General features: G+C 37.9%; 1 protein-coding gene across 3 annotated transcripts in view; it reads right to left on the reverse strand.

Moving 5' to 3' along the window:
• LOC119786455 (protein unc-13 homolog C) overlaps nt 1–18,457 on the reverse strand; it is a 181,604-nt gene that overhangs the window by 151,464 nt on the left and 11,683 nt on the right. For all 3 annotated transcript variants that reach the window (XM_038289813.1, XM_038289811.1, XM_038289814.1), the window contains exons 2-5: nt 12,467–16,716; nt 6,532–6,554; nt 5,887–5,933; nt 2,442–2,520 (exon numbers count right to left, since the gene is read on the reverse strand). In XM_038289813.1, the coding sequence (XP_038145741.1) occupies nt 2,442–2,520; nt 5,887–5,933; nt 6,532–6,554; nt 12,467–16,520 (4,203 nt within the window). In that variant the 5' untranslated portion in view covers nt 16,521–16,716. The remainder of the gene's footprint in view (nt 1–2,441; nt 2,521–5,886; nt 5,934–6,531; nt 6,555–12,466; nt 16,717–18,457) is intronic.

Raw genomic sequence — 18,457 nt, forward strand, 5'->3', positions numbered from 1 at the left:
AACTGTTTGATTTTTTTTTATGTTGTTTGGTAGTAAATTTCCATCCCACCATAAAATCGGGAAATCCCTGCTGACCATTCCAATCAAAAACGCTGTTTCTGCCCTGAAGCAATCACACAGCAAATGGGGGACATTGACAAAGGAGAGGCATGAAAGGGGGACCAGTTCGTTTGCTGACTACTGACTTCATCACACGTGTAAAAGGCTTGCTCAGTGTCACTTTTACATGATTTAAAAGCCTCACACAGTTAAATCAGAAGTCAATGAAGTCTCTCGCATATATTTTTGGGTTGAGTTGTCAACATTTCAAGAGAAATATCCCATCCTACCCCCCCGCCCGCCCCAAACACCTGCAGAGCAGCAAAAGAAAACAGCTGGTGAGAATCACCAAGGCTGAAATCTGACAACTCACTGAAAAATATCACCCATAGCTTTTATGGGTTGATGTAGGAAATGGCAAATATACACGTAATCCAAGAAAAAAATAAAATAAAAAAATAATAATACTTTGAAAAAAACGGCAACCCATACTTACCAAGACATTGTTGGTTATTAAATTTAATGAGAGATATGAACAAATACAGCATCAACTCATGTTGTTCACTGTGGTATAAGCATTCAACAGCATTCATGTGTTTGACATCAAGCTGCATTATCATCTGCATAAAAATGCATTTTCTATAATTTCAAGTGAAACTAGAAAAGATTGTCAAGCAGATCTAATCAAAAAGTCTAAATATTGTTTGTTTTTCCTAAAAACACACAAGATGAGAAACAGACAAGTGTAAGACAAACACATTTTGTGGCATGTACAAACAGTTACAGACAGAACAGATATGAACCTAACTGGCATCATGACAGTATGTTGTCTCTTGGAAAGAGTAACCATGTGGCATAGTGCTAAAATGGGCATCTCCAACAAGCTTCTCTGTGGGATATTTTATGACACATAATGTTGCAATAAAAACAAATGGTGGAGCATCACTTTGATGAAACATCTTAAATACTCATTATGGGCTAATTAATCAAGCAACAGTCACACAGCTTAGGTTTTACTTCAAATTCCTACACCTATGGAGCATATAGTCTCTGTTTAAACAGAACCACTTTAATCTTCACCTGACATTTTGTATGGTTAACATTGTACATTATTTAATTTATATTAGTTTATATTCAGAACTTTAGAAAGTGATCCATTTCTTTTGATTGTTTTTGTTTGCTCTCAAACAGTTATTTCTTTTTTTATAATGAGCTCATTTATATATAGCAGGGGAAGCTATTCAAGCCATATGCAAAAACGTAATTGCTCCCTAAACTTAATGACTGGGACTACCAGGCTTAACGGCAACATGTGCCAGTAAGCATTTGTGATCATTAGCAATGAGTCTTCTAAGTCACTGTGGATTAAATTTGGCCCACAATTGTTTTGTAAAAATAGTTCTGTTCAGCAATACACCATAGGAAGGTTGAACAGCCTGAACAGTCATGCCACATAATTTGATTTCAGTTTCTTCTCATAGTTTTTCACTCTTTGTTGTTTAAAGATGAACTTCTTAGGGGACTCCAGATCATAGTCTTGTTTTAGAAAACTATACCAGAGCTTAGCCTCACAAAAATAATGTTTAGATGACATTTGCTCTCACTATGCTTCACTGCTGAACCCAAATGCATGGTACAGTAGCAGCCACTCAAAATGGCCCTTTCTAGTCAAAAGCCAGACGAATGGCAGCCAAATATCAGCAAAATCCCCTCCAACTTCCAGCCACTGGACTTCTAATGGGCGTGCATATTTTTATATTCTGACTCCACCTTTTCACTGAATTACAAGGTCTGACCACTACTGTATTATTTATCATATTTACATCTCTTCTTCTTTATGCTGCAACATGATATTTCTCTTGGAAAATCTTATAGCCTGCTTAATGTTTTTAGATAGGTGCTGCCGAAGTAATTTTCTGTTTCTAAAAGTGTGGCAATAATTTGGCCTGGCTAGTACACTTGAACTCAGCCTCTCAAAAAGAAGTTTATTTAAAATCAATTCATGTAATTTGCATATGGTGAGGTTTATGCATTTAAAGCTATACTTTAAAATAAATTAGTTAATATCTAAAGATTAGAAATAGTAGGATAATTTAAAGCATTGAATAATCACACATTTGCATTATGAAAACTACTTTGTTCTATATACATGTATGTATGTGCATGTCTGTAGGAGTGCATTTTTCAGTCGCTTAATATACTGTCTTATATAGTTGTTGCAAACTAACTTTGTCATATTAAAGCAGACTGGCATTCCATCAAGGTGTCAGTAAAGACATTATTGTGCTCAGCAGAAACCAACACTTACACACTACAGCGTTTCACCACTGTGGTAAAACATAGGGTCACACTGATAGATTTGACATAAATCACATGTAACGTTGTTGAGGCAGATGACTCACCAGGTCTCGGACAAGAGGCACTGTCCTTTTGCGGCGTAGATCTGGCATGCTGTCAATACCATAAAGAATACTGCCAGCCCTGTGAAAGTGGACAGATTTAAGGGGTATTAATATCATAATAATGCCTTGCTGAGCGAACAATACTACTATGGAGAGGGAGCTTGATTTATACAGCCAATAAGAACCATGGATCATGCCTTCTTCTGAACCTGTTGTACCCCATATCCGCCTTTCTTTGCATTGTGCAAACCTCATACCATACAATATGATGAACATTTACAGTGAGGATTCAGTGTAGCCTCAAAATACAAATTTAATTCCCTCCTCTCTGTCTTTTAAGTGTGGTTTTTGTCCCCTGCTCAGTTCTTCTTTCACAGACTTACTTTACTGGCATCACCTTAACTGTCACTCAAAGCCTCTTTAATGACCTCAACATGACATCGAGGCCCCAATGCCTCCATACAGATAAAGCTCCTAAAGCTTTTCTGTCAGCCTTTATCGTGACACACTGAGCGGGCCTTGCTCTGGGTTCTACTCTTCCAATCTAAGCAATCCAAGCAGCATATAGCTGCTTAGCAGGGGTATAATAAGATCTCCTGCCATCTTGCAACATAGAAATGCAACGACATTTCTTGCAAAACTAAAGGCTTGTCCTCTAAGCCCTGTTCTGAATCTTTCTGTGTAAAACATCATCCAGTGAAGTGAGAGAGCTAATTCATGTTTGAGACTCCTATTTGAGTGTAAAAGAAGGTCATTTTAGGGTCATTCTCCTAAAATCTGTTGTATTATTTTATTGAAGAAGACGATGTGACAACTGAAGTATTGAACAAAACGAAACCAAACTTTAAATCGTTTGTTTGGTTGCATTTGTAAAACTGGGAATAAATAATTGTAGAGGTAGAAACAACATAGACATAACATGTAAACTTACTGGCAACAGAGTTAACCATTAGCTGCTAACAACAATAATGTTGGCCTTTGTTTAAGAGATTTGCACTAAGAAAGGAGCTCAATTTCTTAAAACACTGAGATTTATGAAAAAAAATTTTTTCTTTGTTTCTTGATATTCAGGCCATCTTAGACTTTGACAAGCATACAAAAGAACACTATTCAGTATTGACAGATTACTTACGTTTTCAAAGATAACATGATATATATTTTTTTTAACTTCACCGTATTTCTAATCAACAAAAAAGCATCATTTTATTACGTATTGCAAAGACTTTGTATTATCTGACCCCAGATGTGTCTTAATATGCTTTCCGCTAAGTCTGGGCCATTTGAATTTAGCTAGGCGTAATGAGCTAATTTCTTCTTGTAAACATTTTTCTTTTGACATTTGATGACGCACTTTTTAGGTTCAGTTTCTGCATATAAAGGAGAAATCTTTCATCCACTCTTAGAATATCATGTTTTCATTGCATGCCTGAAAAAAAGGAGAAAATGGAACCATTTTCATTTCATTTTTCGTGTAAGGTACAGAATTATACTAAGAAAGATTGACAAGTGTGAGTTATTCTGGTTTATAAACTTGTCTTAACATCTTATTTTTTTTATTTCTTATTAATTTCTTCCACTAACTTTGAGGGTGTTTGACCACCTGAATTGTGTTGCAGACTGTTACCAGTGTAAAATAATCTCAATTTATGAAATAAAGCACTTGGTTCTTATTTCAGCTGGTTCAGCTTACTGTCTGTATTTCAAAACAAAAAAGATAAGAGTTTGGAAGACAAAACAGTACTTTTAAAAAAAGATGGTTACAGATGATCTAGAGAAACTTGGCATAAACTGAATAATGCATTTCCCATGGTCTTCTCTTTGAATTTTTACAGGGCTGCACAATACATTGTGTAACAGTCATCACAATAAAATTATGTTCAGTATCTAAATAGTAATATTTGGTTGGCTGCCAAGTTTGAATATATATATATATATATATATATATATATATATATATATATATATATATATATATATATATATATATATATATATATATATATATATATATATATATATAAACTATTATTGGAAATAATACATTTGAGAAGATAAATGCATTTCAATTTACTTATTTGACACTGGTTCTGCTTTCCCTTTAGGAATTTGACTGTAACACCCAATAAGGAAAGATTCAATGGGTTGATCAATAAATGTTGTTTTTATGAATTCAACAGATAAGGAAGAATTCAAAAGACTATCCCCTTTTATCATAGCCTGATAAACCAGACTAAATGTGATATTAAATGTGTAATTTAGTCTGGCCCCGATAAATGAGACATTGGAAGATTGTTGATGAGAACAACCCACTGTCTGTCAAACCATGTCTGTGCCTATTGGCCAAGGCTCTGACCAATGAGTGCAACTGACTGTGACGCAGTAAGCACGACAGAAAGCTGGTGGGGGAGTGTAAACAGACAGCCTGTTGGTAAAACGGCGAATACGTCCTTCTTAAAATTGAATGAGTGTAGAGCCTCTTCCTGCTCACTTTTCAACGAAAACCCCAAGTCTAATCCTTCCAAAACTGAGTCAAAGAAGAACTGTTCAATAGTTGTTGCCATCTTCCTTGTTGTGCTTTCTCCAGCGTCATGCAGGTTTGTCGTCACACCCTCAATACCCCACCTGCTTTGCATCCAAAGATTAAAAACACATCTCTGCGTTTTGATTGGTCCGCCAGTACTAGGGCCTGGGGCATTGATCGAGGCTAGACCACTCGCAGGCAAAAATGATTTTGGCCGCTGGCGGGCGGGGCTAGTTTACTAGGCTACTTTTATCCAAAAATGTAAATGACCTCACCTTTATGAAATCTAACACAAGGAAGTGTTTAAAGTTTTGTTCCATTTGCTAATTCATTTAAATGGTTAAAATGGTTTTATAATCAAACGTGAACTTTTAGCTTAAAACAAGGCTCTCTGCTTTTGACCTTCCAGTCACCATGAGATCCAATCAATAGAAAAGTGGCCAGTTCATATTTCTAAATATCAGCTCCCTTAATCTTATAATAAATCACTAATCTATTTTACCAGAGATATTACCATTTTTTTTCCTTCTAATTCACCAGTTTGTGTTGCCAAACCTCAAGAAAACCAAAACAATGTGATTATAAAATAATAAAATAAAGGGAGAAATAAATGTTTATTTTTTTAAAGTATCATAATCACACCTAGATTTTTTTCACTTTAGGAAATAATGAGGGTAAAAATAACTTTAGGGTAATCATAAGCAAACTGTGGTTAAAAACCTTTGCACGTTTCCACATTGTGAAGGCATTTATATCTGGGATTTTACTTTCTAATGTGCAACAAAAACCGGGTCACATTATCCCTCAGTTAGAATAACTCTTCACTTTCAACATTTTAGTGATGTGCATAAGGGTGCATAATGATAAAAAGTCCCATTTGTGTAATAGTTAACTACTCAGATCATGATTTAAGCCACAACTTACCCTCCAGTCTGCAACCCAAGGAATTTGGGATCCAAAATACTGCGAGGCTGCAGAAATAAGAAACATAGTGTAAGACTAGAAAAAGAAGGAGACCACATGAGATAAAACACAAAACAAAACAGCAGCAAAAGGAAAACATAAAATGTATATTTTAACAAAAATTGGGAAACTGCCTGTCATTTCAGGACTGGGTAAATGACTAGAGAGGCGTAAGGGCAGATCAGGGAGAAAGGAGGGAATCACCACAGGCAAAGTTCAAATTATTTCAAAGAGTGTAATTTGTAGTCTCAAGACTGAGACTTTTCCTGCTCTATATGCTTGAGGCAAGATTTGCCTGTTGTGTAACACCTCCTCACTGGCCAAAAGCCCATTCTAAAACACATACTTAATAAAATGCTGAATAGAGATATAATTAGCTCACAAAAACTAAAAACTGGCACATGCTGCATTATTTTCAATAAGCACAAATTTCAACATCCCAGATTTAAAAAAAAGAAACACTAACAGTAACAGTTTTACACACTTACATAACTACTAGGACACAAAGGTTTCGCACCACATACAGTACATGACACCCAGTTACATGCGCATGCAAGGGAATTTCAAGTCTCCAAATAGCAGTATAAAAAAAGAAAACAGTAAAACCTGAGTATCCAAAGCACTGGTGTCTAAAGAGGAAAAAACACGACAAGAGGAGGAAGTGTTAGGATGGATTAACCATGAAATATAGGCACTTATACAATCCACTTTCCCTGTTACATGAAACTGTTTTATTTCTGAAACAACTTCTGCAGAAATAGAGACAGAGTGAAAAAATGCCTTTGGGAAATTAGCTTTAAAAAGAAGAATACTTTAAAATGAACAGAGGGATTTTGTAAAACTGGGATTTCGAGGGGAAAAAATGAAGACTTGCAGGATTCAATATTTGTCAGCACAACATCCCCTACTTCCAAGGTGTAAAAGATTACATCTTTCAGTCAAAAAACACTAGTGATAGATCACTGGCTAGTATTTTTACTATATAACATTAATTTAAGTAGGTCTACTGTACATGTAAGGGGCTAAAAGTCGCTGTGTTAAAATCAGGAAAAAATGAGCAAACATAAAAACTGGAGCATATTTGGCTCACACCAAATGGTAGTAGTTTGATGACTAGGTCAAAGCATTGCCTAAACTGAAGTTCTTTCAGGGTGTTTCTGCTGTACAGTGTACAAAAATTAGAACAGTGTTGAACTGATGACTAGGTCATCGTTATTCAATCCATATTATTGGTATTGAAGGCAGCTTCTGAGAGAAAGGTATGAGTGTACAAAATTATCACTGTTTGCGCATGTCACACAGATATCCAGTTGCTTATGGATGGACTGGCTGGATGTGCTCTCTTTCATCCTCTGACATGGGAGCTGGCTCGGAGCTCGTCTGCGTGGCTGTGTGTATCCTGGAATGGATCGCCTGTGGAGCTGGTTGACAGCTGCCTTTGTATCTCTGCTTCTGTCTCCTTGAACCCCAGTCAGCCTCGGCAGATGGCCGCTCACACTCAGTCTGGTTCTGCTGGAGGTTTCTTCCTGTTAAAAGGGAGTTTTTCCTCTCCACTGTCGCTACAAGCATGCTTAGTGTGAGGGATTGCATTCGAGTTAATGAGTCAATGCAATCAATTGGTTTTCCTTAGATAGAAAACTTTGAATCAATTTGACTGTATGATCTGGTGAACTGTAAAGTGTCTTGAGATGACATGTGTTGTGAATTGGCGCTATAGAAATAAACTGAATTGAACTGAATTATGCATTATTTACCTAGAGAGCATATAGCATGGGTACACAAAGGGAAGAAAACTACTGTACAGTAGCTTTTAAAAGCAATGTTCTTCTGATAAACTTTCTGCTCAACCATTCACTTGAATGTTACTTTAAAACATCCCATTAACTTTAATAATTTGTCTTGTGAATATACATGCTGCCATGTAAACTGTATTGCCTCAGGCCTGTTGTAGCGAGATGGTCCCTATAACAAAGCAAAGCTGGTGTCAGGAGGTGTTTAAGGAGCCAAACAATGAGTTTAAAGTGTTGACAAGAAAACCTGTGCCTTTTGGATTTCTATCGAATGTAGCATGTTATTATCTCCACAAACAAGTTTAGTAACGTTACAGGACTCAAAGACTAAGATAATGGCTGCTCTGGCACATCTTGAAACTACTTACCACTGCATCCATTCACGGGCCAAGTGGAGTCCATAAGGTTCAGGGTGGTTTTTTGGAACAAACATCTAACTAGCCTAATTATTTACATAATTAGCAAAGCCCACACTAATATATTGGGCATAATGCTGGTATAATTTCTTGACTTATTATAAAGTTTTTATGGTTGAGTTAAAAGCATAAGAAAGAAAATATGAAATTGCTGTCCTGGGTTACCTGTTTTTGTCATAATCTTTTGGATTTTCCTTTTCATGGGCTGCCGCAACAAGTCAAATGTCTGCATCTAACCCGATCTTCTGTATCTTTATCCATGTGTGACATAAGTCTGTATAATCAGGATATAATGTGTTGCTAAGAGACCACAGCTGCTCACCAGAGAAAGATCAAATAAGGATTCCGATTAAATAGCCCAGCAGGATAATCTTTGTCATTACTTGCTTTATAAACAACAGCAAAAGTCCCTGTAGTTTTTTCTGTATTTCCATTGTGCTTTATCTGTTATATTATTCTTTATAATCAATAAATCTTTATGTGATAATAATATTGAACCTGCAAAGTTATTGAGAGAGAAGTGATAGTATGTCTATATATATCTTTTTACTATGAGAGAACCCAAATGGAAGCGCTATGATGCACAAATTGCAATAAATGTCTCAAAGTATCTAGATTATAGATACAAATTAAAAGGTTGAGTTTAATAGAGATTTATTTCTTTTTTTTTTATCCAAGCACATTGCATTTTTAATTTTCCTTTGGGATTAATAAAGTATTTTTGAATATTCCTTGTGACATCAAATCTGAAGGTAAGCTCAGGAACTGCATCTCAAGAGGAGGCTGCCAGTCGTACTACGGAAAGTAATCAACTAGGACCCTTTCAGCACAGCCTTACAAGATAGAGGCATTTCTTTCCCACTAAGTCTGGAACAGCAGCAGATAAAGCCAGGTTACAAAGATAGCCTATAGGCTGAGGATATAAACCTCATTTCACAGGTGCCTTAAATCAGTGGAACAAAACTGTAATTGATTGATAGAAACTCTTGGTGTGTGTAGAGGTGCATTTGTGAAGGTTTGCTTGTGTTTGTGTGTGTTGTTGAGGTGACACCAGTAGTGGTAAATCCTCTGTGTCACTGCTGATACACGTGAACACACAGCACACAGATCACAAATCAGTGGAACAGGAAAGCTTCACCTGGCCGTTAGTATTAGCAGCACTGACCAATGCACCTCAACACGACCAGGAGAATGGACACACAAACCTTTTACGTATAGATACAAACACACATGTATTTAGGAGGGGAAAACCTGTGTCTCTGCACCTTATTTGTAATATGAATGTGACAAGTGTTTTTCATGACACTTTTGTTTGTTTTACAGTTTTTCGGTTGTCATTTCTTTGACAAGGTATGCCACACTCCCAGTCCAACACTTTCAGCGCTTACAGGCACAGAGGTATTCCCAAGCAGCTTCAAAATTACAGGGCATAACCAAAAAAAAAAAAGGACATGTTCAATGAAAGTCACAACAAAAAACTGAAGCTATTTTACCCTTAGTTTCTCAATTTAAAATCAAAGGTACATAAGGCCTAAGAATTCCAAATGTACAGTACCTTGCAAACATTCCTTTATTGTTTAAATTTTTGCAGTGATGGTAAAACAACAAGCTTCAATGTATTGCAGTGGAAGTTTTTGGGACAGATCAACACAGCCTGGGACTAAAGGGTTCATGGTTGTTAAACTAACACCGGTGACACCAACTGGCAGTACCACTATAAAGTAAATGGATTCCCATAATGTTAAGTTTAACTTCTGTAATTAATAAATCTGGGAGCTGAGTTTTGTCCAGGGGTTAAGCTTGAAAAGGTTACGTCTAGACAAAGGGATGTGAAGTTTTTTCAAAGACAGTTCGCCTCTCATCCAAGAATTTTCTTCAGTTCTAACTAGTAGTGGGAACCACTGAGATTAACCATTTCAAGCTTGACCAAGACCTAGCTGACTGAGAATCTTCATATCCAAGGTTTAAGTAACCTAGAAGGGTGAACTACTGCATATCACAAAACAATTTAGGGCCAGCACACAGTGCCAGGAAGACCTGCTTGTAGTGTATTTGTACCACTAACTTCAGAGCACAGTTATGAAGTTGAGTGTACAGTGAGATCGCTGCGCAGTTCAAATACGCTTGTTTAATACGTGTCTGGTGCGCAGCTTGATAAACTGTATGCAGCCTAACAGCACCAGCCGCAAGTATAAAAAGTGTTTTTTTCCATCTTTCAGGATTTTATTTTTTTCAGTTTATGACATTGATATAAAACGTTCTTAGATTTAGATCCAGGTTAAATATTTAATTATTTCACCACAGCTATATAGATAGATCCAGATCAAAAGGCACATAGGCTGTTCTTGACTAGTTTTCTCCTAATACCTCTGTAAATGTTTCCTTATGAATAAGATACAGTGCAAGTTAAATGTTACCTATAATCTATCTTATCAATCTGTCCTAGAAGAACTCTTGATGCCTGCTGCCTAGTTTTCTCAACTAATATTACTTGGCCAAAACTATACCAAAGTAACTTTTCTTCAACTTATAGTAGCAACAACAATTATTTGCAGGATAAAGAGAACAACAGAGCATTGAGAAAAACTATCTCAATGTTGGTTTCTTACAGCACCTGAATTATTTTACAAAGCTATCTATGTTGTGAAGTCCTACACTTTCTTCCTACATGATGACGCACACAACACAATGCTGCCTAAAAAAGTTGGATCCTGTTTTCTTAACCTGATATTATTCAATTACTATAGAAAATTATACTACCTTAGGAAACCTTTTAACAAGAAGGAACTTACAAGTATGATTACTATCTAGTAACTGCTAGCTATGATAGCTTACTTTTTAGGTGTTTAATTTAAAATATATAATTTGTCCATGTCTCCCCCATACTACTTTAGTCAAAATCATCAACTGGATGGAATTGTGTAATATCCTATGGATACACCAAATATGCATGTTTCAAATCCACACTTTAGTAGGAAGTGATGGACTAAGCATAAAGAGGGTCTACCTCTGATGCTCCCTAGAGAGCAAACAACCAACTTTATGAGCATCAGACCTTTATAAATATTCCTAGCAAGGCTGACCTGGTTACAAAATACCCTTGAGGGGTGTAAATTAGCATCTGAATGCAGACTCTGCTGTAGTGGGTTAAAGACAGACGTAAGGGTAGCAGCTCAGCTTGTACTCCCTTCATAGCTCACACTCAGACCTGACAGAACTCTTTGGAGCATCAGCACAAGGGGAACAAGCTGGTAACAAGGGATAAAGGCATGGATCACATAAGGAGAAGTAAAACAGATGCGTGCATTAATAATTCACTCTTGGAATGTAGTAAAATGGATGCAATTAGGCCTCAAAATCTTCTCATCTCCAGACTTAAATGTTAAAAGTGTATCCATCCATGAAATGTGTTTCTGAATGGAAATAAAAAAAGGGGAAAAAATGATTATGATTTTTTAAAATTTTGACAGAAGAAAAGAAAATACCCGTCTTAATCAACAATTTGATGAGGATGATAAAGATAATCAACTTAATTGGTCAACACAAATGTACATTAAAATGAGCTTAATCTCTCCATTTAACCCATCACAAGCATCTAGAGAGCTTTGTATGGTTGAGGATACTCAGGGAGCCAGAATGGCAGGATGTGAGGCTTTAGCCTGGTACTTACAGCTTTCTTGAAAATGCGAGGACTGTACTCCAAAAAATAGGTCAATCATTGACGTCTACAGACATCACAACCAACAAACTTTAACAATTTGTGATAAATTCTTTTTCGCTGCCCCCACTGGTATTTTGATTACATTTGATTTTACTTAATGAACATATGAACTCAAAGCCCTTTAGGTTGTTGTGCATCACTGTCATCACCCTAATATTCTCCCTCTGCAGATTCTCCATCATGTTCTCCTTCAGTGACTCTGGCTCTGGTGGTTAAATATGGGTAAACTAAAACATTAGTTCAAACCTAAATCAGCCACAAGTTTGAATCTTTTTCAACTTCACTCTGATACCTGTTCAACAAAAATAATAAACTAATCTCTTAAAGGATAACATAAAAACAAAAAAATATAAAATACACTGCATGAAAAAATGTCTACTGCAATGAAAGAATATATATTTTTATTATTTATTTTTTTTTATTGAACTTAATCGATCTCACATTGGAAAAATTGGAGTGTCAGTCTGTGGGAGTGTGGCTTGAACTCAGAACCTCTGGATTCAAATCTCTATGCTCTTACCACTTGGCCACCATTCCCCACAGAAGCTAAAAGTTTGAAAGTTATAATAGAGTTTCACCATATAGACAAAAAACTAAGAAGTAAAAAGTCTTACCTCCTGCCAGGATCTGCTGCTCAAGTTCAGCCATTTGTTTTCTGTAAGCTCTCAGCGCCGCCTCTTTGAATGTGGGTCGAACTCGTTTTTTAGGTGGTGGTTCTACCGGCTTCTCTTCTGGGACATTTTGATTTTCATCCTCCTGAAGTTGTTCTTCTTCTTCTTTTTCAAGAATTTCAACTGCCTCTTCTGCAATTTCCTCAACATCATCCAGCCCTTCAGCAACCTCATCCATTTCCTCTGTCACATCATTATCCTCAGTCTCATCAGGTTCTTCAACATCCACATACTCAACCATTGCATCGTATTCAGCAGTGTCCTCAGTGAGTTGGTTCTCATAATCCTCACTATACTCCTCTTCATACTGATCATCCAAACTGCAGTCATACTCCAAAACCCGGGTCTCCTTACTTGCATCATAGTCATCAGGGGTTTCAAAATCTTGTGAAGCCTCATGAACCTGGGAGGCATCATTGTCTTGAGATGGCTCCAAGTCCTCAGACACATCATAGTCTTGAGAAGTTTCACACTCCTGTTCAAGGTCATCGGTTTCCTTGTTGTCAATAACATTAGTCCTGTTCTCCAGGTTAGCTAGTACCTGCTCCATCACTTCAACATAGTGTGTTTCACTGTCCACAGATTGTTCTCCAATTTCAGCATTAGTATTTTCCTCCACTGCCTTCTTAAAGACATGTTCTGTACAAACATCTGATTCCGTTGTAGCAGGGGAACTATTTGCCGTGGAGGTGGAGAGTGTTCGAAAACGCCCCATAAATGAGGAAGACGAATTTGTAGGTTCCTCTTGAGGAGCAGGGGTGCTTTGTGCGCCTGATTTCCACACAACCTCCAGAGCAGACTTAGCTCTCTGAAGAGTAGATCCAAAGCCAAAACCAAAGGACTTTTCGCTTAGATCTATGCTAAGCCTACTACTCCAAGTTTTAGGAACCTCCTCAACTTTTTCTGTTCTTATCTCACTCTGGCTACGATACATACTTGAGGACTTGCTCTGGGCCTGGTGAAAGGTATGATTAATATCAAGTTCAGGGAACTTTTCACTGGGAACTGTTTTTGAGGATTCCTTGGTAGTAACTTTAGAGCTTGATTTAGATAGAACTGTGGGAACCTCAGTTGGAGCTGCTTTAGAAGTCTCGTTTGGTGTCACTTTAGAAATCTCTTTTGGGGCTACATTTGAAACCTCCTTAGGTGGAAGCTTAGAAAACTCCTGAGTGAGTACTTTAGTTGTATCCTTCGGTGTGACTTGAGGCACATCTTTAGGGGGTGGTTTAAAAGCTTCTTTGGTAACCTCTTTAGCAACAAGATTAACAACTTCTTTAGAAATTACTTTCTGGGGTTCTTTAGCAATGACATTTGGGGATTCTTTAGGGGACTCCCTGGGTGTAGAATCTGGGGTCAAGACAGGGGTATCAATTGGGGTTATTTTAGGGCTCTCTTTGGGTGAGTCTTTTGGACTTTCTCTAGGTGTGATTACATGGCTGTCTTTTGGGATTGCTTTAGAAGAGACCTTGGCATTTTCAACCGAACCTATTTTTGATGTTACTTTAGATAGTTCTTTACCTGTAGTTTTAGTGGTTTCTTTAGGTGTAAATACAGTGCTGTCTTTATGGATAACTTGAGAGCTTTCTTTAACAGCAGATTTTATTGTTTCTTTTTGTAATTCTTTAGTGGATGTTTTAGATGCCACTTTAGATGAAACCTTAGCAGGCACCTTTGCATTTTCTTTTGACAATATTTTAGAAGTTTCTTCTTTAGGGGCAGCTTTACTTGGTTTAGGTGTCTCTTTTGCACCAGATTTAGTGGCTTCTTTTGATATTTTTGTGCTTTCTTTTGCGACTGCCTTACATCCCTCTTTTGATTGCCGTGAAGAAGTCTTGACATATTCCCGTTCTGTGATGGGAGGGATGATATGGGTGGTAATAGAAGGTAAAGAAGATTCTCTATCAAGCATCATAAACTCCTCATCTCCTTCAAACTGCAAATCAACTTCCTGGCATTTGGTAATGTTCTCTGGAAAACCAGGTATAGTTGATGGATCAAAAGGGCTGCTGACCTCTATAGAGGCTTCCAAACCAGAATCAGCTCCCTGCTCCAGGTGATGCCAGTCTTTCCATGGGGATAGATCACCTTGTAATGAGACCTGTGAGCCACTGTAGTGGCTTCGATCACCAGACATGCAAACAAGTCCATTGCTAACCCCACTATCAATAGTCTCAGTAGTCTCAACCTCATTATGTTCATAGGTTTGATTATCATGGGGGTGGCTGGGGCTGGCATACCAAGAGGAAGACATGTCCTCTTGTTTTCTCTGCCATAGTTCTTGATCTGATGAAGAAAGCAGGGAGCTACCATTTGCTCGTGTGAAGTATTGACTTTCTGAAAAATCTTCAGAGTATGATTGACAAAGTTTTGAACAGTCGGACTCAGAACGACTAAGTTTTGGAGTTGAATAATCACTTTGTGAAAGCCATCCTGGTGTAAGATCGGAGTAGTAAGCCTTTGCATGCTTATCTGTGTCATAGTAAGAGTCATCAGCATAGTGCACTGTTCCTGAGTAGCCTGCTACCTCTCCCGACCTGCTGTGGTCATGGGATCGCTTCTTCTCTGACTTGGACTTGTGAACTGGCTTTGAAATTACCATTGCATATTTATTCCTGCTTAATTCATCCAGTTCTTTATCACTGTCCATTGAATCCCAGTCATCACTTTCTACAACTTTCTCCTTTCCTGAGACTTTTATATCCATGCTTTCATATGTTTGTGAGGATGATAGTATTTTTTCTTTCCTCTCTTTTCCTTCACTTGTTAAGCTATCAGTAGATACTGTGATCCCTGTCCCTTTGAGTTTGTAGCATTTTTTAAGTACTACGTCTCGGTCTTGTGGGGTTGCAAAAATGACAATAATAGGACGAGGTTTTGCATTAGAACATTCTCTTTGTTGCCCTAACCTATGAGCAAGTTCAATTTTAATTGATTTATGGGCATCAGTGAAACCCATTTTCTCTTTCAATATTCTGTATATTACACTCTCTGTTTTTTCTGATCTTTCTTCTGGAACGTTTAGAAACCGCAAGGTTGAATTATTTGCCTGATGGCTAATCTGTTTTATGTAGTCATGAATGTCTCTTGTTTCCCTTCTGGACTGGACAAATCCTGATCTAAGCTGCTCAATCTCACTCTGAACTACTTCCACGCTGCTGGAGATCTCATCAATTGAGCTCTTAAGGGCATTTACATGGCCACGAAGCTCAGATAGTTCTGTTTCTATCTGACTTATCCCCTGGAGCTCCTTAAAAATCATTTCCATTACATCCTGCGTCTGGCTGATGCATCCTGTTGAGGAAGAGCCAGGCTCCAGCGTAGAACTCTTTTGTTGTCGACCAGCGCGGTCCAGAGATTTGCTGCGAATACCCAGGGTTTTCCTCCAGTTGCTCACGTCCGAGTCTGAGGAGACACATTCCTGGCTCTTTTTCCATTTTCTTAACTTGCGTAGAGCACCCAGCCTAAGTGTATGTAAACTAGAGCGTTCCACCCGTTCACCCTCAGAACTGCCGTCTGAGGGAGCTAAACTGATGAGGCTCTTCCTATTTCGTCTCACTGGCATAGTGTGCGATTTATGCTCATCTAGTCTCCGGACAGGTTTTGTCTCACTCAAGGAGTCAGAGTAACTGCTATCAATCGAAAGAACCTCAGGAAATATACTTTCATTATTATTTAGAAAAAGAGAACTTTTTGGGAGTCCATTTGCTATTGCTACACGATAGCTGAAAGTGGGTGACAAGGATGAGCAGTCGTTCTTTCCGTCATCTTCTTCAAGCGAAATATTGCGTGCCGAAGAGCATTTGGAAATCTTTTTCACAGTTGTTTTTAGGGTAGTTGAGAGAGTTAGATTGTGTGCTTGCAAATCAGTGGCTAATTTGGGCTCTTTAATTTCACTTCTTTCTTTCTTCTTTATTGGGTTTGCCAATTTCTTTGTAAACATTCCTTTGCAAATCTTTTCAATATAGAGTAACACAGTCTTGATTAGCACAGAAACCATGGATGGCAATCCTGGGGATTGTTCTTATCGACAGGTGAAAGAAAAGGTTGGATTGTAATGCTGTGAAGATGAGCCAAGCATTTTCAGGCCCCGTCTGACAGAATAGAAGCCCAGTTTCCAATCACCAAAACCAGTTTTTGGAGATACTCAAAAACTTTTAGATCCAGTTGCTTTCCACAGTAAAATTAGCATTTCTCTGAAAGACAGAAAAAGAAAATAGTTTATAAAAGAGCAAACATAAATCCATTACCACATCTACTATTATGAGCTCAATATGGCAAAGTAGGACCTTGTGACTGCAGCCTGTTACATTTATTGGATAAGAGGAAATTAGGAATTCAAATTGCAGTTTGCAGTTAGTAACATGCCCAACTGCTGCAGTACTGTATACCTAAGATTATAGGGGCACTAAATACATACCTGACCTAAACAAAACCCTAAATCCATAAAAAGAAATAAAGAGGGGACTATCTGAACAAAGCACACGCATATGATGTTTTTGATTTGCCTATAATGATAGCCATATCATACATTGAACATCCATGTAAAAAGCATGGTCTATTTTTTTCTTTCCTATACTAGATATCCATGATTTCTCAGCTCTATCCAGGTGAGAAACCAAGTTGGTAGGTAAAAACAATCATCAATTTCATACACCCATGCATCCATCCATTGAACTGTCTTTTGCCATGTATCTAAGCCTCATGGTTGCTAATGCCTACTGTACCACCAGCAGTCTAGGTGAGAAAGTATGGGGTAACCCTTGACAGGTACCTGATCTGTCACAGGTCAACGCATAGACATACACCATGTACACACATTCAAACTTTAAAGACACACACTGTACGCAGCTACAGGTCCACCTGTACAATAAAACCGCAGTTTTTAAAAGTGAATAGCTCACGATGTATGTTCTTACACTGTATGGCCCGATGCTCTGATGCGATCAACCTTCTCACATTGTATGTCTAAAAAAATACGTCGGACTCAGCCCCGATAGAAGGCACTGGTCGGACAAATCAATTTAGGAAAAGAGCTCCCTTGTTTGCACATGGGCAGTGTGCAAGGTTTTGGTACATCAGCTCGTAGGAGCTTGTATCTCTGCTTCAACAGCAGGATTGGCATACGAATACCTCACTAGGGCGGACTGAATATCTTTGATTTTCTCCCAACCTTATGATTCCTGGTCAGGAGGTGGTCATGAGAGGCTTATCGCCCCATGTTACTCCCTGTATACTACACGATGCAGGACACATGACAAGGCTGAAACTCAGCCCGATTGACAAAATTCTCAAACGACTGGAGAATCGGCCCAAAAGGCCATTTGGAGTCGCTAACAAAAGAAGGCTTCTTATGAATCAAAATTCTGATTAAATTAGGGTTGGACAGTATGGCAAAAACAATTCCCCAAATTTTTTCACACCAAATCTGATTTTAATTTTTTTCCTTTTTATTCCATAAAAACAAAATATAAATGACAGAAATACATTTTTAAAAACTTGCTGTTTTTTGACTTAGGACAGTAGACAACGTGTGACTAACACCAGTTTTGCTGTAGGCAAACCTCCCCCAGCTTACAAGAAGTAGATTAACCCTACTACTTAGCAGCCAGTGGGAAAAAAACAACACTCACCAGTTCAAACTGGTTCAGTGGCTGTGACCAATTAAAAGGCGACATGTTGATAAGGTACAAAATACAAGTTAGGGCCGTTTGTTCACATGTCAGAATTCACGTGTTTTGGAAAGACTTGGCTTTCCATGGTTGGAGCTTAGATGTCATCTAGCTTTCAGGCCTGATAACACAAGAAAAATACCCTGTCTCAGAGCACAGGCCCAAGTTATGTTTTGGGTCTTTAGACGGTCCTAATACAATAGCAGGCATTCAAAATGTCCCCACTTTCCTTGATAGGCCCTTAGCCGGTATTGGCTAGTCCCCT

Source organism: Cyprinodon tularosa, unplaced genomic scaffold (assembly GCF_016077235.1).
Source record: "Cyprinodon tularosa strain WSP-4 unplaced genomic scaffold, ASM1607723v1 ctg272, whole genome shotgun sequence".
NCBI classification, from domain to species: Eukaryota; Metazoa; Chordata; class Actinopteri; order Cyprinodontiformes; family Cyprinodontidae; genus Cyprinodon; species Cyprinodon tularosa.